General features: G+C 39.2%; 1 protein-coding gene and 1 long non-coding RNA gene across 3 annotated transcripts; both read right to left on the bottom strand.

The window, feature by feature from the left end:
- Nucleotides 1-1,341: 1,341 nt before the first annotated feature.
- LOC131709088 (uncharacterized) lies at nt 1,342-26,489 on the bottom strand. Its single transcript, XR_009311371.1, has 2 exons — nt 25,464-26,489; nt 1,342-2,073 (listed from the first exon to the last, which is right to left on the bottom strand). It is a non-coding gene; the product is annotated as an uncharacterized LOC131709088 (long non-coding RNA).
- Nucleotides 2,082-21,201, bottom strand: LOC131696734 (macrophage mannose receptor 1-like). 2 transcript variants are annotated; one of them, XM_059010906.1, is made up of 8 exons: nt 21,083-21,201; nt 16,927-16,980; nt 14,813-15,151; nt 7,973-8,317; nt 6,923-7,261; nt 5,527-5,868; nt 4,721-4,809; nt 2,082-2,701 (listed from the first exon to the last, which is right to left on the bottom strand). In XM_059010906.1, exons 2-8 carry the CDS (start codon nt 16,961-16,963, stop codon nt 2,570-2,572), a joined length of 1,623 nt encoding a protein of 540 aa, XP_058866889.1. In that variant the 5' UTR covers nt 16,964-16,980; nt 21,083-21,201; the 3' UTR covers nt 2,082-2,569. The 2 variants fall into 2 exon arrangements, with proteins under 2 accessions (XP_058866889.1, XP_058866890.1); XM_059010907.1 differs by lacking the exon at nt 6,923-7,261 and adding an exon at nt 5,105-5,146 and having other exon boundaries at nt 2,086-2,701.
- Nucleotides 26,490-27,394: the final 905 nt, after the last annotated feature.

Below are 27,394 nucleotides of genomic sequence, written 5' to 3' on the forward strand. Positions count from 1 at the left end.
ACAATTAGACTGGCTGCATAGGAGGCTGTGTGGTCCAATGGTTAATGAAATGGGCCTGTAACCAGGAGATCCCCAGTTCAAATCCCACCTCAACCACTGACTCATTGTGTGACCCTGAGCAAGTCACTTAACCTCCTTGTGCTCCATCTTTCGGGTGAGACATAGTTGTAAGTGACTGCAGCTGATGCATAGTTCACACACCTTAGTCTCTGTAAGTCTCCTTGGATAAAGGCGTCTGCTAAATAAATAAATAATAATAACACACAGGGCTAAAGGTTTTACAGCATGGTTGTAAGGGCTCTCTTTTGAAATGTTTCTTTTTTTATGTGATATAACGTTGTATTATAGAGTCATATTATTTATATGCTTCCTTGTATACTTCTGTTTTGCATTTTGTCCACCGTGAACAAGCTTTTATATATTAGCAACTTTGTTTTGAATGCAGGTTCCTGTTTCTCTAAATGTAGATACAAGACGGACACTGTGAGCTAGAAAGGGAAGCAGGTGGCAGGTAACATTGGTCTGAGCTCTCTCACTGACAGTCTGCCTTTGTGTGGTGAATGAGAAATTACGTGTCAGGAGAGAAAATATAATGAGCTTTGCATCCCATTGTGTAGTCCCCAGCCTGTATGGAGCACTTAAAAACTTGTCCAGGCCCAAAAATATCTGTGGGCAGCACTGGCCTCACGCTTATAAATGTTTCCCACAGTAACAGCATAGCACAGTTTAATAAAGCATAGTGAAAGCATGGTAAAGTGTAGGTAACCATAGCATATCGAAAGCCCAGAGAGGTACAGTAAAGCAGTGGTTTTCAACCTTTTCATCTCAAGTACCACTGTTTCCAGCACAGGGACCACCAGGTGGACCAGTAACCACGTGCAATCTTAAACTGCTGTTGTAAAACAGAGACCTACCCCATTACAAGTGGCTGCTTCGGTTCCCCATCAGTAACTTTGAAAGTTCACGACAAATGTCTCTCATTGCAGGGCTCCAGATTCACTTTTTCCCTTAGGAGCCAATGGCTTTATTTATTCTCAGCATAACCACACAAATGACTAAGAATATATATGAATACCAAACAGGATTATTAGAAATATGATGGTGTCATGCTTTAAAATAAATATGCAAGTTTACTGTAACATGTGGTTCTCTCTAAACTGCACATGTGAGACCTATATATTGAATGTAATTGCTCAAGGGGTGATTTATGGAATTCATTTGTTAGCTGCTATCACTTTAAATGACAGATAATATTAGTTTGCGATTATGTTGAAAACCCACATGTGACAGGACAGCGTCACTGGCAATGTCGACCAGGAAAGGAGACTCGGACACAGAAACTGCAGTTCCAAAGCGCTAATGCGCATGTTTAATGCAATCAAATACAGAACAGACCGCAAACAAAAACACATGAACAAAACAAAACGGCACATCATCAGAGGGCAGCCCGGTCAGGGACGGTCGGGGACCCCCTTTCCTATCCATACCCCTCAAACACAAAACCTCAAAACAGCTTGATCACGAGCTGCACTTTTCAATCTCAAGTTACACAAACACCTCATTATCAAGCTTCAATTGCTTTCATTGCCCTGGATCTCTCCCTGCAAATTTGTAATTAACCTTGCCAACTGCCAAAACGATAAAATAATTAACAAAACAATTAACTCAACTTAAACAATTACTCAAAATTAACTTGGAGCCAGGTTTGTTACCTGACTCCACCCACTACCGTGCTACAAATTATATATATATATATATATATATATATATATATATTAGATAGATAGATATATAGATAGATAGATAGATAGATAGATAAGGAAATGTTTAGATCACAACAGTTGTAGTCTCTAAATACAATTAAACACACTCAAAGGCTTAAATATAAATTGTAGTTGCACCAGTAACTAATGTAACAATCGTGGAATTATTAATAAATGAAATCGCACACCCACCACCTTAATATAAACCAGTGTTCCAGCAGTGACACTAAAACACACCCTTCCTTCAATACCCCGAATAGAAATGATAAGGATATAGTTGCTACTTTATTATAAATGCACCCACCACCACCTTCATAATAATCTAAGTTACATCTATATAATGTAAAATTAACAGAAAAAAACACACATTAATATAAAACTAGGACATGATATAAAATATTATATTATATTCAGGGATTCAAATTGGAGCTGTATTTCTAAATGCAGATCTGATAACATGTGGAGCATGATGTGGTACAAAGAAACATGCTCAATCTGCAGGAGAACACCAATATTGTGATACAACTTATACAGAAATGAAGCGATGCATTTGCAACGCATACTGTTTGCAGACCCTACTATTCATGTAGATCTGTTTAATCTCTTTAGTATTATATTGATCTTAATGCAGATTAAAATATTTCTGAACTTCACAATTATATTGATTTGAACCCCTGATTATAGTATGTATAGTTACTTAAATATTAAAATTAAAACAGTCAAAAGCCTTTGACTACAGTTTGTTTTTAATAGAGATTAATGGCACAATGCCCTGAACCCCCACTTGCGATGCCTGTGCTGGTATCTCACGGCTTGGAGTACTTCTCCTCCTCCTCCTCCTCCTCTTCCACATCCTTGTGAAAAATCTCTCCGTCTTGTTTTCTCCAGCGCATCTTAACACCGTCCATCGGAAACTTCTTGGAGAAATGTTCCCGAATCTGAAACCACAAGAAACTCAATGTTATCAAGAAACCTTTCTATCTATCTTTTTCTTTTTAATAAACTGTCGGTTTCGTGACACTGTGAAATCCGTTGGTATTTTTATTGCCATTTGTGAATTTATTTTAAAAATACAGTGAATTTTCCGGCCCCCTATATGACTGCTGCCATAATGCTCTTTCCTATCAGCTGCTTTCTGACTTGTTCTTTGCACCCAAATAAGACCAATTTGTGGACCCTTTTAGGGCTGGTGCTGCTGTTCTGCCACTTCATAAATCTAATTTTAATATCACACTTCATTTACAAAGGAGCCACACCTACAGTTTGCCCATGCATATAATTAAAGCTTGAGAAGCCTTAAAATGCATGGCTAACGAGCGTCCGAGCGCATTGCACAGCGGAGTGAATTTTGGTGGTGCTAACAAGGCCTCAACTTGCCAAAAGTGTCATGATACATACAGGGCAATTTTAAGGCCAACGTAAACTCGGCGCTATGGCCTTAATGCCATCGCAAATGCTTGACACATATCCACATAAGTGTTTTACTGTTATAAAGAACTGTGTTTTTTTTCCTGGTGCTGACTGTGTGTCAGCTCCGCAGGCTTGAATGGCCGAGGCCGGGAGGCAGAGGGAGAGCGTCTCTTTCGGAAGGCTAACCCGCAGCCATGGGATTAAGATCGTGCCGGATTGTGGATTTAGAGAAGCGTGTGCTAGCTGTGGGGAAAATTATAGGATGTGAAAATATGAAGTCAGCATCTCGCACGAGCGGGTCTGTTGTAGTTTTTCTAAGTGATACTAAGCGGTCCTCCTACCGGAGCATTCTCAGCCTGCTTAAGATGAACGGGGGGCTGAGTGCACCTTTCCCTGTCCAGAGAGGCATTAGACAAGCCTGCCCCTTGACTGGTTTTTTATACTCCCTGGCTATAGAGCCTCTGATTTGCAAGTTGATGCAGGTTTTAACCGGGCTTACAATACCCCACTGCAATGGTCCTCCTATTAGAAGATCAGGTAAAGGAGAAGGGGCACCTAGAGAGGTGGTGTTGGCTACAGCCTCAACTCTCTATCAGAGATCGGGTTTTAATTATAAACAACTTGGTGGCGTCCATGCTTTAGCACACACTGATCTGTGTGCAGCCTCAGCAGTCCCTCCTACAACAGCTCGAAAGAATGATTTGTTTTCTGGGATGGGCTGCATTGTCTCAGGCACAGCATCCTGTACCTGTACCTACGTCGTCTTGTTCTGCTCTCGGGTCCTGCTCTGAACACAAACAAACCAGACTGCCCTCTCTCTCCACTGTATGTTGCTCTACCCTCCCGCTCCGTAAAATTACTCTCTGAAAAGGTACATTTAAATTATAATGTTGAAATACACAACTAATGAACATCAGTCCGTTGTCAATAGCACAAACATGTCAATATACAATCAGATACCTTTTTATCTCAATATACCGCTCTTTATAGAATGCTAAATGGCCATTTGAATACAAGGCAGACAGCTCCTCATATAATCCTATGAACAGCCAGTGTCACGGTTCAGTATAATATATTCTGTAGGAGACTGTGTCTTGTTTGTGTAGCTCTATTGTAAATGTAGTTACTGTACTGGTATGCAATTACAGTAATACTAAATACCACAATTAACAACAATACAGCTGTTTCATTTCTGTGCACGCAGTCACTAATCACAGTTGTTTGTTTCTCTTTGATTTTGTTTCAGTGTTCTTCCTATGGATGCTGACAGTGATCATTATAAAGGTAAGCAATCTTCAGGTTTTATTTCAATGTCTTTTCCTTCCAGGCAGGTAAGTGTGATAATTCAATTACCAGTTACTACTTAAGAGAACTGGACTGACACCAGAAAGACACAGAGAGAGTAAAATAAAAAGAAACTGAGCTAAGTCAATGCTTCAGACAATCCCTCAATCAGTCTTATGAAAGTAGGGGATTAGTGTGACACACAAAGTACAGGAACCAGGAAACGGTGTCAGTTTGTAATTCTGAAAGGGAATGTCACCCACCTGCTCTAAAATGGCTTCGCTCACTTTGGGGTCTTCAAGATTCATTCCTCTTGGTGCGGTCAATTTGACCCTTGCGATTGCCATGTGATCTGTGCAGGACAAACAGAAGAGTTCACACACACATTAAGCTAAGGAAAGGCAGATTTAGAGAGAAATTGTGATAATTCAGTCCTGGAGCCTCAGAGAACCACTCAGAATGATTGCCAACACAAAAAAAGACTTTGAAGCTACTTGCAGTATGTAGCAGTTATAGTATAAACCTCCTTAACATGTCCACATGCGATTTTCAAAGTATTTCTAAAATAGGTCGTTTAGCTGTCCTGAGTTACACCGGCTGGTACCTGCAATTCTCACACAGGTTGTGAATTACACTGAACTGATTACCTTTAGAGGCTGTTGCAGAAGGTGGGACTGAGGGGGTTGTATCTGTATTTAATGAAACTGTTTCCTGCTCTCACCACCAGCACACTGTATCCGCAGAGGAATGAAAAAAAGACTATTTAATGTTTTAACTTTATTGTTGTAATATGTTTTAATAAAGATGTGTGTGTTCTGCTATCACCACCAAGGAAATGCTGACAATATCATACCATACTAATTTCATTTATATAGCGTCCTAGCATCCCAGGGCGCTTTACACAAATAAATGACTTGGGCTGAATAGAATACTCATTAATTTAAAGTGAATGAATTTGGTGGCCAGCGCTACTGTAGGATCCGATGGACTGGGCCTCTGGGTCCCTGCTCAAAGACTGAAATAAAAACACTGAGCTGAACAAGAACACAGACTGAACAGGGCTCCTTACCGTCATAGCAGAAGAAGGGGTATGCTGTGCTGCATCCACCATCGTTTATTGTAAGCTTATTAGTTTTGTTTTGAATCATCACACATTTCTCTTTGCCTCCATAATTGTCAGGTTGATTTACTGACCAGTTCTGAGGTGTGTAATTATCCCCCCCATCTGACCACTTCCAGGGGTTATTGAACAGACCAATCCAGACAGGATTTCCATTTGCTTTCTCCTTTATTTTCTTATTTTCATCCTCATTCTTTACACTGACTAGATCAGTGTGGTGTTCTCTACAGTACTGCTGAGCTTCATACCAGGTTTTCGGTTTATCAATCAGGATATATCTCTCGCTGGTGTCTGAAAAGGTATCAAACAGAAGATCAGTTGGGTCGTCGTTATTGAGGTGTCTTGGCTCTCCTGCTGTTACAGTTATTAGTATTAGCTAATAAAAAAAATGCTGTTTTCTTTAAGAAAATGTATGTATTGAAACAGTTTATTTTTCTAATCATTTTAGAGTGAAAAGTGGAGCTAAACAAGTGGGTGTTGCACAGGATTTGAAAGCTGGAGTCACATGATGCACATCTGTCACATCTGCACATCTGTATGCTGCGTTACTGTATTTAACAGCACAGTTAAGTCTATATATATAATTTATTCAGCATAATCAAAAATAACTAAGTAAAGTTGAAATATGGTCATCTGTGTAATGATATGTGTTAGTTAAATGGGTGTTATTGTTAATCAATTATATGTGCAGTACTAAATTGTGTCACTAGAGGGAGCAGGTAGCAAACAAAGAACCTCCGGAGAAGATTGAGAGATGCTATCCAGTAAGAATTTATGAAGCCTCTAACAGAATGGATTTATACTGAGTGACTGTACAGATGGGGCAGAATAATCCCAGTACAGCCACTAGTACCAGGGTAGTCCACCCCTGCACATATTTAAATACTGGTAAAGAAGAGGAGATGCAATGATATGTGTTAGTTAAACTGGTGTTGTTATTCATGTGCAGTACTAGATTGTGTCACTACTCAGAGCATGGAGCTAATTGAAGTTCTTCTTGTTCTAAGGGATACTGAATCAACGTTGTTGGTCATGGCTGCCTGTGTGTGCATCTGTAAATAATACAATGTACAGTGGTTATTATTTCAAAGTCTTGAGAATGTCTGACCTACATCTTAACATGAACAATGCTTTTCTCAGAAAAACACTTACTGTATTCTTCAGAGTCCCTTTCAGAGTGCAGTTTATGATATTAGTTTATTGTAAGAAGGAACCTAGTGATATGCTGTCCTGTACATACATGCACCTTTTACACAGGATATGTACTAAACAGCCCTGGAAGTCTGTTTTACTAGTTTGGGGTCTATACACCGCATCACAGAGAGCATAACAGAAAAGAAAATACCTTTACTACTGTCATAACACATGAAACGTTTTGTATCATGACAGACAGAATCGGTCCAATCTCCATTTGGATTAACTGTAGCACAGAAGAATTTGGCACGTCTCGTGTTGTAGGTGACTTCATCTCCATTGGACCACTGCCAGTTCTCACTGAAATCTCGATACATCCCGATCCAGGCATAGGAACTAATATTTAAATTATCTAATTGCTTTGCTTCCTCTTGGCTGTGGACAGTGGCCAGGTCTGTGTATTTATCTCTACAGTGTGTCTGAGCTGCAGACCAGTTTATAGCAGTTGCCACAAAGTGGTATTTAGTGCAGGAAGCGTCTGTACAGGATTCTGAAAAACCCCCAAATGATATATCGTTGATTACAAATCACAAATAAGCCCATTCCATGCATATATAATGTTCTTTGGATTGTCAAGACTAACATTATGAGGTGTAGTTTATGAATAATTATCTAATAAAGGGTTGGGACAAAGATTTGATTTTCAAAGTTCAGCCAACTGATTCTAAAACGTTTGTGGAAGTCTTGTGTCTCGTATCCCATCTGAGATGATAAATGTGTGATGAATGTATCCGGGACCTTGGCGTTGACCTCTGACCCTTTGACCCAATATTGCTGTTGTTTATTTAGGACAAGAGCTTTTCTGAGAGACTTGCAAGAAACAACTTAGTTGCAGGAAGAAGCTTTTAAATAATTCTTCTTAGTAGTAAATCATTAGTTTTGTTCCTATTTCCCCTTGGCACTTGCTTTAAAATGGGACCCATTGTCATCTTATTTGTAACACAGCTGTACTTTATGATGAAACAGTTGTTCATTAATGAATTCCCATGAATAAATGAACCCTCATTACCTGAATACACAGATCATATAACTTCACCTCCACAACCATTCACTTTCAAAGTATAAATGTACAGTATTTGTTTTAATAAGCAAAGAATAACCATTCATGAATTACAAAAAACAATTTTTTTTTTCCAATGTTGTTTTATATGATGGCATGCTTTGTGTCACAGACAAGGTGAAAACACTGAGGGATCCTTACCATTATAGCAAAAGAAGGGAGCGGTGCAATGGCATCCATCGTCATTCCATTTACCTCTTTCCATATCCGCTGCACCATACATCGCCACACAGATATTATTGACTACATTGTTTGGTTCCCATTTGTTCCAGTTGTGAAAAGAGGAATACTCCCCTTTGTGTGACCACTTCCAGGGGTTATTGAACAGACCAATCCAGACAGTTTTTCCATTTGCTTTCTCCTTTATTTTCTTATCTTCATCATTATTCTTTATACTGACGAGGTCGATGTAGTTTTTTCTACAGTACTGCTGAGCTTCATACCAGGTTTTCGGTTGATCAATCAGGATATAACTCTCTCTGGTGTCTGAAAAAGGTAACAGACAGCAGATCAAATAGGCTGTGTCACTGTCATTCTTTATAGTAACATGGCCTTTGTGGTTTTCTCTACAGAGTTGCTGAGCTTCATACAAAGTTTATTTTAAAGCAGGATAGATCTCTGACTGTAGTCACTGGTTTCTGAAAAGGAAACACAAATCTAAAAAGAGGTGTGCTCTTAAAAATAGTCTTACCCCAAAATAGGGATCTTGCTGGTGTACCCCAAAGTAACCAGGCCTTTTGTATTGTTGTATAGAGTTGTTTGATAAGCAAAATAAAACATTACTTGAACTATTAATAAAACACAGCATAAAACAAAACAAACAAAAATAAAATAGAACACACTGTTCTGTATTTATTCTTTCAAGTCTGTTAACATTAAAAAGCCAGTAGCATCCAATGTCATTTTTAGGGTGTATGCAATGGGTTCTGTTGCTCCAGTATTGAGTTATTATCACATTTCTCTAAATCTGTTTGTAACATGTGCAAAGCTGCACTTTATTAGTCATAGTTGTTTTCTTTATTGTTTGCACATTTATTTATTTAATCACGTTTTCTTTGAAGCACTTGTATGTTTTGATTTATTCTATTATGAAGAGGACACGTTATTTATTTTATTCATGTTTGCTTTGTTGCACTGTTTTGTTTTGTTTTTGATTATTCACGTGTAGTATTTTCTGTAGTTGCACTTTTTGTCACCGCTAATCATCCCCCGATTATTAACCAGCTGCTTGCTAATGATGTACACCTGTTGATTATCTGTGACGGCTTTATAAACCAGACTCGTGAATACAGCAGTAGCGATATCCTGTTCCCTTTCAAGTCGAAGACGACCACCAACATTAAGTATGGGATATTCCCTGTCCTTGAGGTAGGTAATACTGAGCTCTTGATATCAGAGCTGCCGAAGTCCCCTTCCTGTGATGACGCACTCGGTCCCGCCAACCGAGGGTATAAAACCGTCACTCACCGGAAGATCTCCCTCTTTTTCCTTCTCAAGATGGTAAGGTAGGACCTCTGTGTCTAGAACTGAGCGTGTTGATAGGAAGAGCCCTCGAGTCCATTCGGGTCTGTTGTAGTTCCTAGAATTCGTGCTGAATGGCGGGCTACCAGGGCGCAAACTGTCACCAGAACGGTTTCAGTCCCCACAGCCCCAGGTGGTGACCTAAGGCATCGCCTTCAGAGTAACAGGGCCCAGCCAGCAGGTAAAGGAAACACAGGCCGTGGTCGATCCACGTACCAGCGTCTCAGGGGTCGCCGTCAGGGCCAGCACGTTACGCGCTCACCCCAAACTACTCAGCCCCAGCCCCAGCAGGGCCCCTGAAGGCTGGCGGCCTCAGACCCCCTTTTCGGCACAACAGCTGCAATACTGGCCCGCTTGCACCACAGATACCTGGGTGCTCGCCACCGTGCAAACCGGCTATGCGCTTCAGTTTCACTCAGGACCTCCTCCCTTTTCGGGGAGTTATAAACACCTCCATAACAGACACCTTGCAAGCCTCGGTACTTCAGGAAGAAAGCAGGCCATTTGTCGAGTAGACCCCTTCTCCCAGGAGGAGGGGTACTACTCAAGATACTTTCTGGTACCCAAAAGAGATGGAGGGGTTCGCCCCATCTTAGATCTGAGGCTCTTGAACGGGTTTCTGAAAGAAAGGAGGTTCCGAATGCTGACACACCGTCACATCCTCCAGTCTGTCCGGCTGGGGGACTGGTTCACAACTGTGGACTTGAGGGACGCATACTTTCATATCCCCATTCGCCCAGAGCACAGGAGATACCTGCAGTTTTCCTTCCAGGGAAGCGCGTACGAGTTTGCTGTGCTGCCGTTCGGCTCTCCCTAGCTCCGAGTACGTTTTCAAAGTGCGTAGACGCTCTACTGGCTCCCCTGCGGCTGCAAGGGATCAGGGTTTTAAACTATCTCGACGACTGGTTGATTTGTTCCCAGTCTCGAGAGGGAGCTCTAGCCCACACGGCAATTGTGACAGAGCATCTGGTCAGGCTGGGTTTAGCCTTGAACGATGCAAAGAGTCGGCTCGCACCAGTGCAATGCACCACGTATTTGGGGTTCCGGCTGGACTCCAATGCAATGCGCGTATACCTGTCGGAAGACAGGATAGCAGCTATTCAGGGTTGCCTCTCCCTGTTTCGACAGGGATCGAAGGTAACCCTCAGGTTGTGCCAGAAACTACTGGGTCTGATGGCCGCAGCCACGGTAGCGATCCAGCTGGGTCTGCTTCGCATGCGCCCGCTGCAAGTGTGGCTCAATGCGTTTCACCTCAATGCCAGACGCGACAAACACCGCAGGTTGACTGTGTCTCGCGCATGCTCAGCGGCCCTACGCTGGTGGAGGGTTCCCTCTCACCTGCGCAAGGGTGTGCAAATGGGAGTAATAGTGAATCGCCAAGTGGTGACAACAGATGCCTCCAGCCAGGGCTGGGGAGCAGTCTGGCAGGGCAGGGGAGTCAGTGGATCTTGGCCGGACCGCTGGGCATCCCTGCACGTGAACATGCTGGAATTGCGGGTGGTGTTCCTGGCTCTCCAGCACTTCCTTCCAGTGCTGAGCGGTGCACATGTGCTGATCTGAACGGACAGCACAACAGTAGTGGCATATATCAACCACCAGGGAGGCCTTCAGGCTATTAGTATGGGCCCAAGCCAACCTGCTGTCCCTGCGGGCGATGCACATTCCGGGAGTGGTGAACTTAGCAGCGGATCTCCTCTCCAGGAGAGGTCCGCATCCGTCAGAGTGGCGTCTCCACCCCCAGATGGTGGAGCGCATTTGGGAACGGTTCGGGAAGGCACAGGTCGATCTGTTCGCTTCAGCGGAGACGACACATTGCCCCCTGTGGTACACCCTCCATCGCTCAGGCGGTCCACTAGGCGTAGACGCCCTAGCACACGTTTGGCCCAAAGCATTTTTGTATGCTTTTCCTCCTATACCGTTGCTCCCGGCTTTCCTGGAGAAAGTCTGGTCGGAGAAAGCGTCAGTTCTTCTGGTGGCCCCCAGGTGGCCCAGGAGGATATGGTTTGCGACCCTGTGCCAGATGTTGGATGGCCAGCCTTGGGAGATCCCGCTTCGCCTGGATCTCCTCACTCAGGCACAGGGCTCCCTTTGGCACCCGGATCCGGGCAGGTTCCAGTTGTGGGCCTGGCCCCTGAAAGGGACCGCTGGCTAGCCCTGGGGCTGTCAGGCGCGGTTGTGAGCACTATGCAGAATGCTAGGGCAGACTCCACTAGGTCAGTTTATACTTACAAGTGGAAGTGTTTTCAAGCCTGGTGTCTGGCTAGGAGCCATGACCCCGTTACTTGCCCGATGCCAGTTATATTGCAGTTCTTGCAGGAACTGTTTGAGGCTGGAAGGTCCCCTTCCACGCTGAAGGTGTATCTGGCAGCTATATCTGCTTGTCATACCCCCGTAGATTCTAAGTCTCCGGGTGCGCATTTTTTGGCTACGCGCTTTCTCAAAGGCGCACGGAGAATACATACTCCGAGAAGGACTGTTCTCCCTGAGTGGAGCCTTAACATTGTACTGGATGCTCTTACAAAGGCCCCATTTGAGCCTTTAGACTCCATAGAACTGAAGTATCTGTCTATGAAGACAGCCTTCCTTTTGGCTATCACCTCTGCTAAGCGGGTCAGTGAGCTGCAGGCGCTGTCTGTGCACAGCTCCTGCATGCGTGTGTGGGAGGATGGAAGCAGAGTTTCGCTGCGCACCAGCCCCGCTTTCCTCCCAAAGGTGATCACAGCTTTTCATATAAACCAATCTGTGGAACTGGAGTCTTTTCACCCGCCTCCGTTTATTTCACAGGAGGATGAGAATCTAAATTTCCTCTGCCCAGTGCGGGCATTGAGGTTTTATGTACTTAAGACGAAAGCTTTGCGTAAATCGAATCAGCTTTTTGTTTGTTATGGTACACGGACCTTGGGACAGCCCCTCTCTAAGCAGCGTCTGTCACACTGGATTGCGGACACGGTGTTGACTGCATATGATGGTGCTGGGTTACCCCCACCTGGTAGAGTAGCTGCGCATTCTACAAGAGGGTTAGCTACATCGTGGGCCCTGTTTAAGTGCGCTTCGATGTCTGAGATTTGTGCTGCGGCTAGCTGGGCTACGCCGTATACTTTCACCAGATTCTACCGCATTAATGTGGTAGATCCTGCTGTGCCGTCTGTGGGCACAAGGGTCCTTGAGGGTGTAAGTTCACACCGCTAACCCCTGGGTTAGACAGTGCTTGTGCGTCCCTCATATGCTGCCGTTCCTTCTCCCTCGCGACGGCTCTGGTATACATTATCCCATACTTAATGTTGGTGGTCGTCTTCGACTTGAAAGGGAACGTTAGGTTACTTACCGTAACCCTGGTTCCCTGAAAGAGAAGACGACCACCAACCATGAGGTCGCTCCGGTCGCCCTCACGGGTTCGATGGAAAAAGAGGGAGATCTTCCTGTGAGTGACGGTTTTATACCCTCGGTAGGCAGGACCGAGGGCGTCATCACAGGAAGGGGCCTTCGGCAGCTCTGCTATAGAGAGCTCAGTATTACCTACCTCTAGGGCAGGGAATATCCCATACTTAATGTCGGTGGTCGTCTTCTCTTTCAGGGAACCAGGGTTACGGTAGGTAACCTAACGTTCCTGCGAACTAAAACTACCACGATTTCGAGGCTGTGTCAGCGTTCCAGTCTTCCCTCACTTCTCCTTCTTGTGGAAACCGCTTGCATCCGAGATTAGACTTTGTTTTAAACTTCACCGCTGCACTAAATCCTCCATGTGGTAGAGAGATCGCATCAGTTTTAAATACGGATATAAGTAATTTGTAATCCCTTTTTATCGGTGTATTCAATTCTGTATTCATATTCATATATAGTGCTTACAATTGTTACAATATATAACATTATTTTTACATATAATTACCCATTTATACAGTTGGGTTTTTACTGGAGCAATCTAGGTAAAGCACCTTGCCCAAGGGTACAGCAGCAGTGTCCCCCACCTGGGATTGAACCCACGACCCTCCGGTCAAGAGTCCAGAGCCCTAACCACTACTCCACACTGCTGCCTTGATTAGTTGCTTTGTATATTTATTATATTAAGTTAGTTCCTTTTATATTTAAAATGTATATTTGAACTGCCCAAAATAAACCTTTTAAAACTTAGTAATTCTGGTTGCTTGTTCTCACTGTCTTTCACGCACCCCTTCCAGTGCTAAATAAAAGAACCTGTGCGGGTGGGTAATTGCCCCCTTACTTAGTGAGTGGGCCTCCACGATACTCAAACAAAATCCCCTAAAATAAGGGAATTCGGTGAGCACACACTCCTCCTTATATCCTTCGGTACAATCAGTCAATTTATGATTCAGTCAATTTAATAAGAGGCACGTACGTCGATGCTCCGTACTGTTATACGATAGAATGAAAAAAATGCAAAACATCCTGAAAATAATATATATATTTTTAATAATTTAAAATCTTCACTTAAAACCCACATCAACTTTTTTCAAATATATTTTTATGCTATAACCTATATATATTATAATACAATTACTGTACGTGTATTTGTCTGGTATGAGATTTGTATATTTCAATCTGCTGGTGGTAGAATAATGAAGACTGGGCAGTGGGCACTTTCTGGGGCATGTGTGGACAGCAAAAACACCAACATGTTTAATCTAAGGGTGATTTTGAAGTGAATACAATATTTCTAAAAGTTTAATCTTGAGTCTATATAGAATGAACAAGTTGCTGAGTTACACACATCCATCTGCGATACATGCATTACAATGCACTTTTAGTATATATATTTTTTTTTTAAATATAGACCTTCATGATATTTTATTCATACATTAATATACATATACAATAAATACATCTCAGAGTTGTGTTCCCTTTCTATTCACACTGCAGCCCCATCAGAAGGTGTCCAGGTCACATAGGCTATGTGCAATCCCAGCACCGATGGAAACTCACCAATGTTATAACGCATAATTCTGTCAAAAAAGTCTCCTTAAACATTACTAAAACTTTTGTGTATCACTTGGAACTTGTAAACGACTAGTTAACGAGGAGATAACGAGCCAAAGAGTCGGAATTTTGATTGTGAAAATTGTGAAAAACAGCAGTATTTTTTTCCTTAAATAGTCGGAATGTAGGAAGGAGTGCTTTGAGTACAGCAAATATTCTTTAAACATGCATTAAATGTTCCTTATTAAGGAATTTTGGTACCGACACTTTTGAGTATAGAGGCCAATGTGAAAATACTGTTTTTAAATCCATTTAAGAATGCTATGTTAAAATGAATAAATCATAAGATAGTCACAATTGATTTAATTTTCTGAATGTAAGTGTATATGTACAGTAAGTGCCTACACCCCCACCCCCCCCCCCCTCTGTTATCAGGTTTCCACATTCCTAATGTAAGTGTTAAAAAAAACAACAACTGAGGAACATACATAGACCCTGTTTTCTAGGAGAGCATGAATATTACCTTACCATTGTAGCATATGAAATAATAGCTATTAGTATGACAGTATGAGTCCACCCACTTTCCACTTGAATCGATACTAGTACAGTTGAGACTGGATGTCCAGTTGTAGTAGCTCACATTGTCTCCATTGGACCACTGCCAGTTCTCTTTGTCATAATACAGGCCGATCCAGGCATCAGTAAAAGCAGCTGAAATATTTAAGACTTTCTCGGTTTCTTCCTGGCTTTCAATGGTGGCCAGGTCTGTGTGCTTCTCTCGACAGTAGCTCTGAGCATCAAACCAGCTCTTTTTATCTTCCACAAAGTGGTATTTTCTGAAGTGGCCGGATGCAACTGCACATATTCCTGAAAAAAAGGTATATTGGGCCTGTGAGAGGCTGGCTTGGCAGTGGGTGTACAGAGAAAACGAAATGCTTTGACACAAGCACTTTTATTAAAGCGCTTACAAAATAAACACTGCACCAAATACCCAACTGGGGGAACAAATAACTGTCAGGATGTCTGTCTCCTATCATAAAACACAGGTTCAGAGGATTCTAATGGATTAGCACAGCTCCTTACTCTCTAAAACAAAGACTCGGCAAAGTCTTCTCTTTATATACAGCTAAGAAAAAACAGATAACCCCTATATCCACAGAATCTGTGAATAGCTCCAAGTTTAATGACAATTGGATAACCGATTCTCCAGAAATACGAAAAAAACGGAAGTGTTTCATACATATGAGCGGGCGTCAGGGAGGTAATTAATAAGGCAATCAGGCACTTTATTAGATCCAGCGGTCACAGCTGATGCCTCTTACCCCATTAGGGTCTCAAACCCTAGAAATTCCTGCAGTCACAGAATATTTCTGTTCCTCAACAACCAGTTCTGGTTGTGCTGTAGGAGATTCATAGATTAAAGCATCAAAAAAGTTATACTGCTTTACGTATCATATGCAATACATTGGATCTTGTAAATGTGTTTAAATTGGTTGTCTGTTTCCAGTTTAAGTTTGCAAAAAAAAAAAAAAAAATACAGCAGGACCTCAGAGTTATAAACCCCTTTGGAATGGAGGTTGTTCGTAAGTCTGAAATGTCCATAACTCTGAAAAAAGAGTTTTCAGTGGTTTTAATAAACGTGTCTGCTGTCTACACCCTCAACCTGGTGAATAACACAAGGAAACAGCACAGTCATGCAATACTCTTATTGGTATGTGTTTGTAACTCAATAATCATCACAGCCGTTTTATATACAATGACTTGATTTAGGAGGGATGTATTTTTTTGTACATTGCATTGTGTCTTGGGGTGTGTAATGAGTGCTGCAACCTGTAGGGGGAGTAGGAGCTTTTGAATTTGCATTACTTACTATACACCAGGGGTGTCAAACTACAGACCTCGAGGGCTGCAGGGTCTTCTGGTTTTCATTCCAACTTAAGCTCTCAATTAACATAATTGATCTAATTATTTGTTCAATTAGATATATTTAATATTTTTCAAAGTATTTTACAGTAGGTGATTTAAAAAAACACAAAAAAAAACCACACACACCCTTGATTTTCAAGGTACACTACCTATGAAAGTTTGCGACCTGGACAGAAGTGTTACATTTGTCCAATCAATCAAATAATTAGACCAATTAAGTAACTGAGAACTCGGGTGGAACAGAAGCCAGAGCTGAGTTTGGCACCCCTGCTGTAGAGGTTTTGGTCTAGTCAGAACTTGTAGAGCTGTGGTTGGCAGCCTAGGGCTGATCCAACTACAAGCGGTTGTGTGTGTAACAGGGCAGAGGCTGGGTGACACTGCACAACACAAGAGAGCACCTTAACCTCTGTGCAAAAGAACCAGGCTCATCAGCATTCAGGGTTATCAAGCTTTGAACCTCATCTGACGCCTTTCTTACTAAATATGTTTGTATCCCTGTGTAATTCTTCAAATATATAAAAGTTTTCATCTTTAAACACTGTTAACCATTTCATCCAAATGAAATTGTAATGCATGCTAGCAGAGGAATGAGAACACTGAAATGAATACTCCACTGTACATGTTAGTCACTATGGCATTTGACGGAGCTACAGGCATTTTCTCTACACCCCAGTTATCAGGGATATGCATCTGTGCAGGGACTAATACAAACATACCTGCAAGCAACAGCATCAGGAGCACCAGCTTCTCCATGATAGCCACACCAGAAACTGAAACAAAGAGAAATGAATCTTTTTAATACAGGTTGAAATTCAAGTGAGTATTGGGTGGGCTTGTATTATTATTATTATTATTATTATTATTATTATTATTATTATTATTATTAATCAGACCTTCAACCCTAAAAAAATTGAGATATAGATTACATTTAGTGATGTCCAGCTATAACTTCTGTTGGAATAAAAGGTTTTCCTATTTTCATATAAGTTAAAAGTGACAACATGTCAGAGGTTGCTATTATGATACTGTGTCTGTGTGTGTGTGTGTGTGTATGTATGTATGTATGTATGTATGTATGTATATATACTGTATATATATGTGTGTATATATATATATATATATATATATATAAGACTTCAAATAACTGCCGGGCCTCAAATAATCACCTGTCTCTAATACGCGCCGGGTCTGCTGGCAAATATTTTAAATAAACGCTGGGTGTCTGTCATTGCCATTGAAGCTGAGGAAGAGGAGGAGCTTGAGCATAATGAAGTGACTCTCAGGATTAATAAATAATAATAATAGAAAACATAAATTTTGGCCTACATGTAATGCATATTTGTTTAATGCAGTGATTTTAAGCGTGCTGAAAGTAGGCCAGATACAAACCTCTTGATGTATTTTAATGTGTTTTGTTGTATTTTAGAAGTTTGTATTATTATTATTATTATTATTATTATTATTATTATTATTATTATTGGAGCCTATAAGTGTTACTTATGTTTGTATGAAAGACAAAACAAAATCCATCCTCAGTTCTTGTGCATTATATTTTGCTTTTAAAGTCTTTCATGAATTGACGTTACATTTACTAAAATAAAAATAATAAAAGTGTTTAAAAAAATCCCATTGGGCTTATTATTATTATTATTATTATTATTATTATTATTATTATTATTATTATTATTATATATTTTTAAAGTATTACTATGCAGGACAGCCGCTATAAGGTTGTAACCATTCTTAAAAATGCGCAAGGATTAGTCTACCGGTTAATAAACTAATGCCCATAAAATTAACCGATCAAAAATTATAATCGAGTGACAGCCCTAATATACTGTATATCCACCTGCATTGGACAGATACATAACACTTGCTACATTTTTACAGCTTGTTGCTAAAGAGTGGCTATTGCTAAATTATTTCACTATCAAAATTGTCAACACTGTTTAACCTTTTCATTGATTTAAAAAAAAAAAAAAAAACAAAAAAAAAAAAACATAGAAGTAGTTCCAAACTTTCTTAAAGTTCCAGTCAAAGGTTTTCAAACCAAGTCTTACATTGAATCACTTGATTAAAAATGGTTGCAAATTTGTAATTGGTGGTTTCAGGCAGAACTTGTAGTTTTTTTTTTTTTTTTTTTAATAATTCATTTTGTTTTAGTTGTAAGTGTAAATTTCTGGAAGCAAAGGTAATGACAATCAAAAAAAAAAAAAAACTAGCTCTTATAGTGGTAATGAGGAACTGCCTGGAAGAGAACATACACTGTAATACAACATCATGTGTGTCATTTCAGCATCTGCCCGGGGAGTTCGTCAACTGCCCACAGCCACCTGGGCTGATGACGAAGAAAGACTTTTAACTTGCCATAATGCCCGGGCAGTTGGCAAAGTGCCCACAGCCACCTGGGCGAAGAAAGATTTTTAATAGATACAGTATAATATAAAGAGAGAGTGAATTACCTTTGTTGCCTTTAAGAGCAAACCAGGCCATCCGTTGCAATGTTTATTTAAACAACATAAATACTTTGTGACAATGCTATAGCAACAGAACTAAACAAAATATCAACACACCGTTTATTTTCATCATGGGTTAGATATAGAGGTTAGAGGAAGTGTGTGTGTGGGGAATCCAGAATAAAATGCAGCAATGGTTTATTTTATTCTTATTGCAGTAATACAATACAAATTTCTGAGCAGAGTTGCATTGTTTGAACGAGAGATCATTCAATATCAGCAAGAGACTAATAATCACAGTTAAGTTTAAACGTGTAAAAGACACCCAGTTATATATAGTTACCTGAAACTCAGGAAGAACGCAGTGCCAAAATTAACTTATCATATTAATATTAATTAATCATTAATCAACAACATAGAGTTTGTAGTTTTCTTATTTAGAAATATGAACAATTTGACTCAGAAGAAAACGTTTTCTTATAAAAAGTTTAGTTTTCCTTCTGTAGAAAATATTTTGTACACATTCAAACAACATTATTTATTTCATTTTTTATATAGCCTAGGTAGTTGTTAGTTTAGTTTGTTTTGATTATGTATTAATTCAGTTATATTCATTAAAAAGATGAGAGAACCAGAGGTTGGGTGTGTGTGTGTGTGTGTGTGTGGGTGTGTGTGTGTGTGTGTGTGTGTGTGTGTTTTTGGGGGGAAGAAGGTTCATGTTGCTTCGGGTTCATGAACGGATTTAAGTTCAATCAACACCAACTCTAAATAAAACGTAGTTACTGTTATTAAGCACTAGTAATAATCTGTGTAATGCTGGGTGCACCACTGAACAGAGTCTCACCTGAGTTTGACTGATAGCGAAGCTACTGTGTGGTTCTTTATTATTTATTTATTTGGAACAAGTATTACATTTTTTAAAAAAAAGTTAATCATTTTATGTGGCAACACAATGCTTTTTCTTTGTTTTAGTTATCTTAAGCTCTGTCTTGAGGGTTTTTGTATTGTTGTTAATTATTATTATTATTATTATTATTATTATTATTATTATTATTATTATTATTATTATTATTATTTTGTATTTTTAATTCTTTGTATTTTTGTTTTGTATTTTGTTTTTCTTGGAAACCACTTGAATCAGGACCCAGTTCCATATCTACAGGCAGTAGGACCCGGGGGAATCCCTGCAGCTCCAAGCTGGATTGTGTTCATTGTTGATTCATATGTATTTCAGCTTGTGCTCATGCATATGTAATTATGTTATTTAAAAAGGCAGCCTAACACACTCCCACGATAACAGGCTCCTTTTCATAATGTGCAACTCTTGGATAATGTTTGCACAAATCTGATACAAGAATAATGTGAAATTGAGCCATACTAGTATCTAGCATAAAGCACAGATGGAAACTACTTGGTTTAATTTATTTAATATTTAATATCAATGTGTTTTTTTTTTTTTTTTTTCAGCTAAGCACAAAAATAAAGTTACTTCCTGGATGGTTTGCAATCTGTTTTATTGTTTGTGATTCCTTATTTTGTACAAATCATTTCATTTGAGGTCTTGGGTGATATAAGTCTTTTTTTTTAACAAATATTAAATAAATTAAATAAAACACAATTAATTAATCACTAGAAAAGGTGTAAACAAGCATGAATCAAATAAGGAAATACATCTTGACATTTCAAACAACCAGACACATTTTCTAAACCATCCTCAGCACCATTGATTAAAAAGAAAAAGTAAACCCTCCATTTTTAGACAACCCTCCCTCCCCTGCCAGTGAAACGATCAAATGAAAAAGAGCCAGGAGTGAGCCCTCCCAACCCATAAAAAACCACAGACACCAATTAAAAACTACATTCATATTTTAAATTACTCACTTTGGCTAACTTCCAATTACATGTAAGCAAATATGTTCAAAGTATAAATTGACATGTAAGTAAATATTGGTGTAAACATTAGCTGGCATTATGAAACATTTGCAGTAAATGGCACTATGTTAATGCTTTGTATTGCTTGTAATTGTCTTTCAATACAATTTCATATCACTAGCAAACAGGTGTGATTAATCGATCGGATGATTAATTGATCAATATAACATGTCAAGATTAAAACACCCTAATATATAGCTAGATAGATAGATAGGTAAAAAAAAAATAATTGCATGTACACAAAAGGTTTAAATTATTAAATACATATTTTGTTTGTGATTGTAGCTTGGGGACAAATTATAACCACTACACAGGTCAAGTAATACATATTATATATTATATACAGTATATATATATATATATATATATATATATATATATATATATATATATATATATATATAATTTTTCACAATTAACACATTTACGTTGATTTCCTCAACCCTTTTGTAAATGGTTTTAATCAGAATGATGTAGCACTCACCTTCTCAGTGGAGTCTCACAGCTACCTGTCTCTGTGTCCTCTCTCCTTCAGTCTGAGGAGCTGCTGCAGGAATCTGCTGCTATAAACACCTGAGTGCAGGTGATCAGCACACGCAACATGCAAATAAGGACACAGAGCAAATTTAGTATTTTTATTTTTAAACCTGGAAAACGATATATGAAATTGTAATAATAATAATAATAATAATAATAATACCAAAGCTCCCTCTTACATTGGAAACTTATTTTATGAAAAGAAAAAAATCTTATTCGCATTACTACTTTACATCTAAAAAATTTTAAAAAAGTGGGTATAGTTTCACTGATATGCAATTTCTATACAAAAACAACATTACTCGTGCAATTTCTTTTTTTATAAACTTTTTTTGTATTATTATTATTAGTAGTAGTCGTAGTAAACTATATACAGATTGTTGCAGGTGGGACAGGTTAAATGGAGACAATTTCTAATTGATTTATATACCTACTTTTCAATAACTACAATACATATACAGTATATATACATACACACACACACACACACACATATATATATATATATATATATATATATATATATATATATATATATAACCATGCAATTAAAGAAACTACAAAATGATATCACAAAAGTCTGCTGGCATAATAGTAGTACAGTACTTCATGTTAGATTTCGAAATGATACATTTATTCGTTTGTCAGTTTTTCATTAAGTATATGGAAAACTACAAAGCGGTATGTAATTCAATATGTTAATGTAACATTATTCAGCAGGTTTCATCTGACTTTATGAAGTTAGTTCATTCTATAGGGTGATGCAAATCTTTTAGCCATAGCTGTAGGTACATTGGCAGAAAAAACAACATCAGTGACAAATAGTTAGCAGAGCTCCTTCCAGTCCAGGGCAGGCTTGAGTCCTGGAGACTGAACTGCTCCCTTCCACAAGCAAAGGCAGAGTCCTAGAGACACCCCTAATGCTGACCTGAACACAAAGTACTGGCCCTGTGTGGTGAATAGGACGACACTAATATCCACTGTCTGTCTGGAGGCTATGTAATTGAGACCACTGTGACTTGAGCTGATTCAAACCCATGCCTCTCTGAATCTGTGTATGAAAGTAACATGGTATGAAATGTACAATTCTAATGTGGTGAATTACATCTATATCTGAAGCAGCCTTTGTATGTAGGTCAGCCTGTTTTCATAAATGCAAAACACTTCCTGCTTATGTTCCTGGTGTAGCAGGCAGACTGCATGCAAACTAGGTTAAAAAAAGGATTGTTTTTTTGTTTTTTACAGAGTGCTTATTCATCAGGTGCTTTAGTGAACAGAGTTTATGGGACTAGCACACAAAACATGCAAATAAGAATACAGAGGAAATGCAACTTGTATTTTGCCCCTTTTTTAAAACTTGAAAAGGCTGTTGGAGAAGATAATGGGAATACTGGAAATCATAACAGTTTATTATTATTATTATTATTATTATTAAATGATACACTGCTGCTATAAAGGAACCTGCTATTATAAAGACCTGCATGCAGGTGACCAGCACAAGCAACATGCAAGTATCATCCCTAAAGGGCTGAAGGAAAACTGAGATTATAATTATTAATGTAACAGCAGTAGTAGCAATAGTAGAATTCTCAGTAGTATATTACTAGCAAGACCACCTTGAAAATGAGATGTATATCTCAAGATTTCTATCCTGGTTAAATAAATACATTTGATTGCTTAGAATCCATTGCACTATTGCAGTACAGTATATTGTTCCATGATTATATTCCTCTCCATACCTGTACTAAAAACACCCTCTAATTTAGAAATTAGGTTAACAGCAAACAAAATAATTCAATAAACTCATTAAATCTTGTGCATACATTTACATATGTCTTGTGATTATTTCTTCACACAATGAATGGAAGTTCAAGGCATTTATGTAATTATTTAATCAGCTGCAGACACTTTATCAACAATATGCATTGACTCAATAAAAGGACCAGTGGCAAAGTGGTTTATATATATATAGTAAAAGAATTGCACCACTCAGGTTCTTTACCCCTTTAAAAACAGACCCAGGACACAGGAAATTGAGGTTTAAACGCTTATTTTTTTTTATAAACAAACACAAAACAAAATAAACAAAACAAACACATAGCTCTTTTCTTGAGCACTGAACTAAAACACAAGACAGGAACCTAAACTATAGAACAGGACAGCTGAGCTGTTTACCTGTTCAAACTAAAAACAAAACACACTGTTTAAGCAAATCACACCAAACAGGCTTTACACTACCTTCTCTTTATAATTACAGCAGTACAAACACACCAGCACAGTCAGGCTTCTACACACCTCAACAGCCCAGAACAAACTGGCTGCTTTCTTTAAATACCCTGCACCTGGCTCTGACTTACAATGATAGCCAGGTGCAGGGGATAACACAATTAACAAATAATTAAACAATTAATCCAAATGTGCATACACACATGTTCCCTGCTGGTTAAATCATTCCCCATCACAAAAGGAGCTGTCTTTATATTCTTGTCAAAATTTCTAATCATTTCCAAAGATTGTTTAAATGTGTTCTGTGAAGAATACAGTAAAACCAGGTAGCGAATCAGCCATTGTTCACCAATTTACAGCTATTTTGTAATATTTCAGTACTGTTAATAATGTGTCTTTATATTGGGCGGATCAATAGGACAGGTTACAATGAGACTGGCTGCATAACACATAGGGCTAAAGGTTTTACGGCATGGTTGTAAGGGCTCTCTTTTGAAATGTTTCTTTTTTTTATGTGATATAACGTTGTATTATGGAGTCATATTATTTATATGCTTCCTTGTATACTTCTGTTTTGCATTTTGTCCACCGTGAACAAGCTTTTATATATTAGCAACTTTGTTTTGAATGCAGGTTCCTGTTTCTCTAAATGTAGATACAAGACGGACACTGTGAGCTAGAAAGGGAAGCAGGTGGCAGGTAACATTGGTCTGAGCTCTCTCACTGACAGTCTGCCTTTGTGTGGTGAATGAGAAATTACGTGTCAGGAGAGAAAATATAATGAGCTTTGCATCCCATTGTGCAGTCCCCAGCTTGTATGGAGCACTTAAAAACTTGTCCAGGCCCGAAAATATCTGTGGGCAGCACTGGCCTCACGCTTATAAATGTTTCACACAGTAACAGCATAGCACAGTTTAATAAAGCATAGTGAAAGCATGGTAAAGTATAGGTAACCATAGCATATCGAAAGCCCAGAGAGGTACAGTAAAGCAGTGGTTTTCAATCTTTCCATCTCAAGTACCAGTGTTTCCAGCACAGGGACCACCAGGTGGACCAGTAACCACGTGCAATCTTAAACTGCTGTTGTAAAACAGAGACCTACCCCATTACAAGTGGCTGCTTTGGTTCCCCATCAGTAACTTTGAAAGTTCACGACAAATGTCTCTCATTGCAGGGCTCCAGATTAACTTTTTCCCTTAGGAGCCAATGGCTTTATTTATTCTCAGCATAACCACACAAATGACTAAGAATATATATGAATACCAAACAGGATTATTAGAAATATGATGGTGTCATGCTTTAAAATAAATATGCAAGTTTACTGTAACATGTGGTTCTCTCTAAACTGCACGTGTGAGACCTATATATTGAATGTAATTGCTCAAGGGGTGATTTATGGAATTCATTTGTTAGCTGCTATCACTTTAAATAACAGATAATATTAGTTTGCGACCATGTTGAAAACCCACATGTGACAGGACAGCGTCACTGGCAATGTCGACCAGGAAAGGAGACTCGGACACAGAAACTGCAGTTCCAAAGCGCTAATGCGCATGTTTAATGCAATCAAATACAGAACAGACAACAAACAAAAACACATGAACAAAACAAAACGGCACATCATCAGAGGGCAGCCCGGTCAGGGACGGTCAGGGACGGTCAGGGACCCCCTTTCCTATCCATACCCCTCAAACACAAAACCTCAAAACAGCTTGATCAAGAGCTGCTCTTTCAATCTCAAGTTACACAAGCACCTCATTATCAAGCTTCAATTGCTTTCACCGCCCTGGATCGCTCCCTGCAAATTTGTAATTAACCTTGCCAACTGCCAAAACAATAAAATAATTAACAAAACAATGAACTCAGCTTAAACAATTACTCAAAATGAACTTGGAGCCAGGTTTGTTACCTGACTCCACCCACTACCGTGCTACAAATTATATATATATTACATAGATAGGGAAATGTTTAGATCACAACAGTTGTAGTCTCTAAATACAATTAAACACACTCAAAGGCTTAAAAATAAATTGTAGTTGCACCAGTAACTAATGTAACAATAGTGGAATTATTAATAAATGAAAACGCACACCCACCACCACCTTAATATAAACCAGTGTTCCAGCAGTGACACTAAAACACACCCTGCCTTCAATACCCCGAATAGAAATGATAAGGCTATAGTTGCTACTTTATTATAAATGCACCCACCACCACCTTCATGAAAATATGAGTTGCACCAATATAATGTAAAATTGACAGAAGAAAACCAAACATCACAATATAAACCAGGACATAATGTAAAATGAATAGTAAACTAAACAGCCTCATTTTTTAAAAATGCAGACCTGATAACAATCCACAGGAGAACACCAACATTGTGATACAACTTATAATTGAATTGGTAGTTTTCTATCACAAATTAATTCATACAAGCACATTATCACTGGAGCAGTTTATTGAATGTATGATGATGCTGAAATTAAACAGTGTTTGCTTGGTGATAACAATACACAGGAGAACACTAACATTGTGATACAACTTATATTTGAATGAGCAGTTTTCTATCACAAATTGATTCATACAAACACATTATCACTGGAGCAGTTTAAAATTAAACAGTGTTTGCTTGGTGTCATTGGTCCCGGGTTTTCGATATTACAAAACCTCACTTTATTACTTATTACAGCAGCCTTAAACAAGTCAAAACATTCAGAAATGAAGCAATTCATTTGGCAGTCTAGTGTTTGCAGACCCTACTATTCATGTAGATCTGTTTAATCTCTTTAGTATTATATTGATCTTAATGCAGATTAAAACATTTCTGAACTTCACAATTATATTGATTTGAACCCCTGATTATATTATGTATAGTTACTTAAATATTAAAATCAAAACAGTCAAAAGCCTTTGACTAGAATTTGTTTATAATAGAGATCAATGGCACAATGCCCTGAACCCCCACTTGCGATGCCTGTGCTGGTATCTCACAGATCAGAGCACTTCTCCTCCTCCTCCTCATCCTCCTCCTCCTCCTCTTCCACATACTCGTGGAAAATCTCTCCGTCTTGTTTTCTCCAGCGCATGTTAACACCGTCCATCGGAAACTTCTTGGAGAAATATTCCTGAATCTGAAACCACAAGAAACTCAATGTTATCAAGAAACCTTTTTATCTATCTATCTATCTATCTATCTATCTATCTATCTATCTATCTGTGTGAGAAAAATGAGTGTCACAAAGTACAGGAACCAGGAAACGGTGTCAGTTTGGAGCTCTGAAAGGGAATGTCACCCACCTGCTCTAAAATGGCTTCGCTCACTTTGGGGTCTTCAAGATTCATTCCTTTAGGTGCAGTAAGTTTGACCCTTCCGATTGCCATGTGATCTGTGCAGACAAACAGAAGAGTTCACACACACACATTATATAAACACAATATAAAACAACAGGACCCTACCTGATCTAAACAGCAGTGGCACCAGCTGGTACCTGCAACTCTCACACAGTTTACTCTAGTAGATCACATGACTGTGACAGGCTAGCTGCAGGGAGGACTTCAGGCCAGAAAGAAACACACAGAGACAGACAGTACTGGGGTTGAAACTGAAAACGCAAATGGCAGCGCTCAGTATTTTAATAAACAAATAAATAAACGGTTGAACAAAACACAGGACACGGCACTTGAGGCCAAATAAAACAGACAAACAAAACGGACTAACACTTAAACAAACGGTGGACGGACAGACACACAAACACGGTGAGTAAAAATAAACAAACAAGTATCGTGCTGGTCCTACCAGCACGCGATAGCAATTGTTATTACTTTATTATATCCCCTTCTCTCTCTCCTGTTCTCCACTCACCGAACACACAACATACAACACAGAAATGCACACAGGGGCGGGGCACATTGCCACAATGACCCATGACAAATTTTGTTGGATGAGAATCAGATTGGACAAACTCCACTGTACAAACTGCACATACCTTGAGAGACTATCATTTATATTACAAGCCTCATTTTTGTTATTGGT

This window comes from Acipenser ruthenus, chromosome 41 (assembly GCF_902713425.1).
Source record: "Acipenser ruthenus chromosome 41, fAciRut3.2 maternal haplotype, whole genome shotgun sequence".
Classification (NCBI taxonomy): Eukaryota; Metazoa; Chordata; class Actinopteri; order Acipenseriformes; family Acipenseridae; genus Acipenser; species Acipenser ruthenus.

Bases quoted from the DNA above. Each gene is read 5' to 3' on its own strand.
- LOC131696734 (XM_059010906.1), bottom strand. From the start codon at position 16,963: ATGGAGAAGCTGGTGCTCCTGATGCTGTTGCTTGCAG. The intron at 15,152-16,926 runs GTATGTTTGTAT...CCTTTTTTTCAG, and splicing joins CCTGATGCTGTTGCTTGCAG to GAATATGTGCAGTTGCATCC. The intron at 8,318-14,812 runs GTAAGGTAATAT...TACCTTTTTCAG, and splicing joins TTATTTCATATGCTACAATG to ACACCAGAGAGAGTTATATC.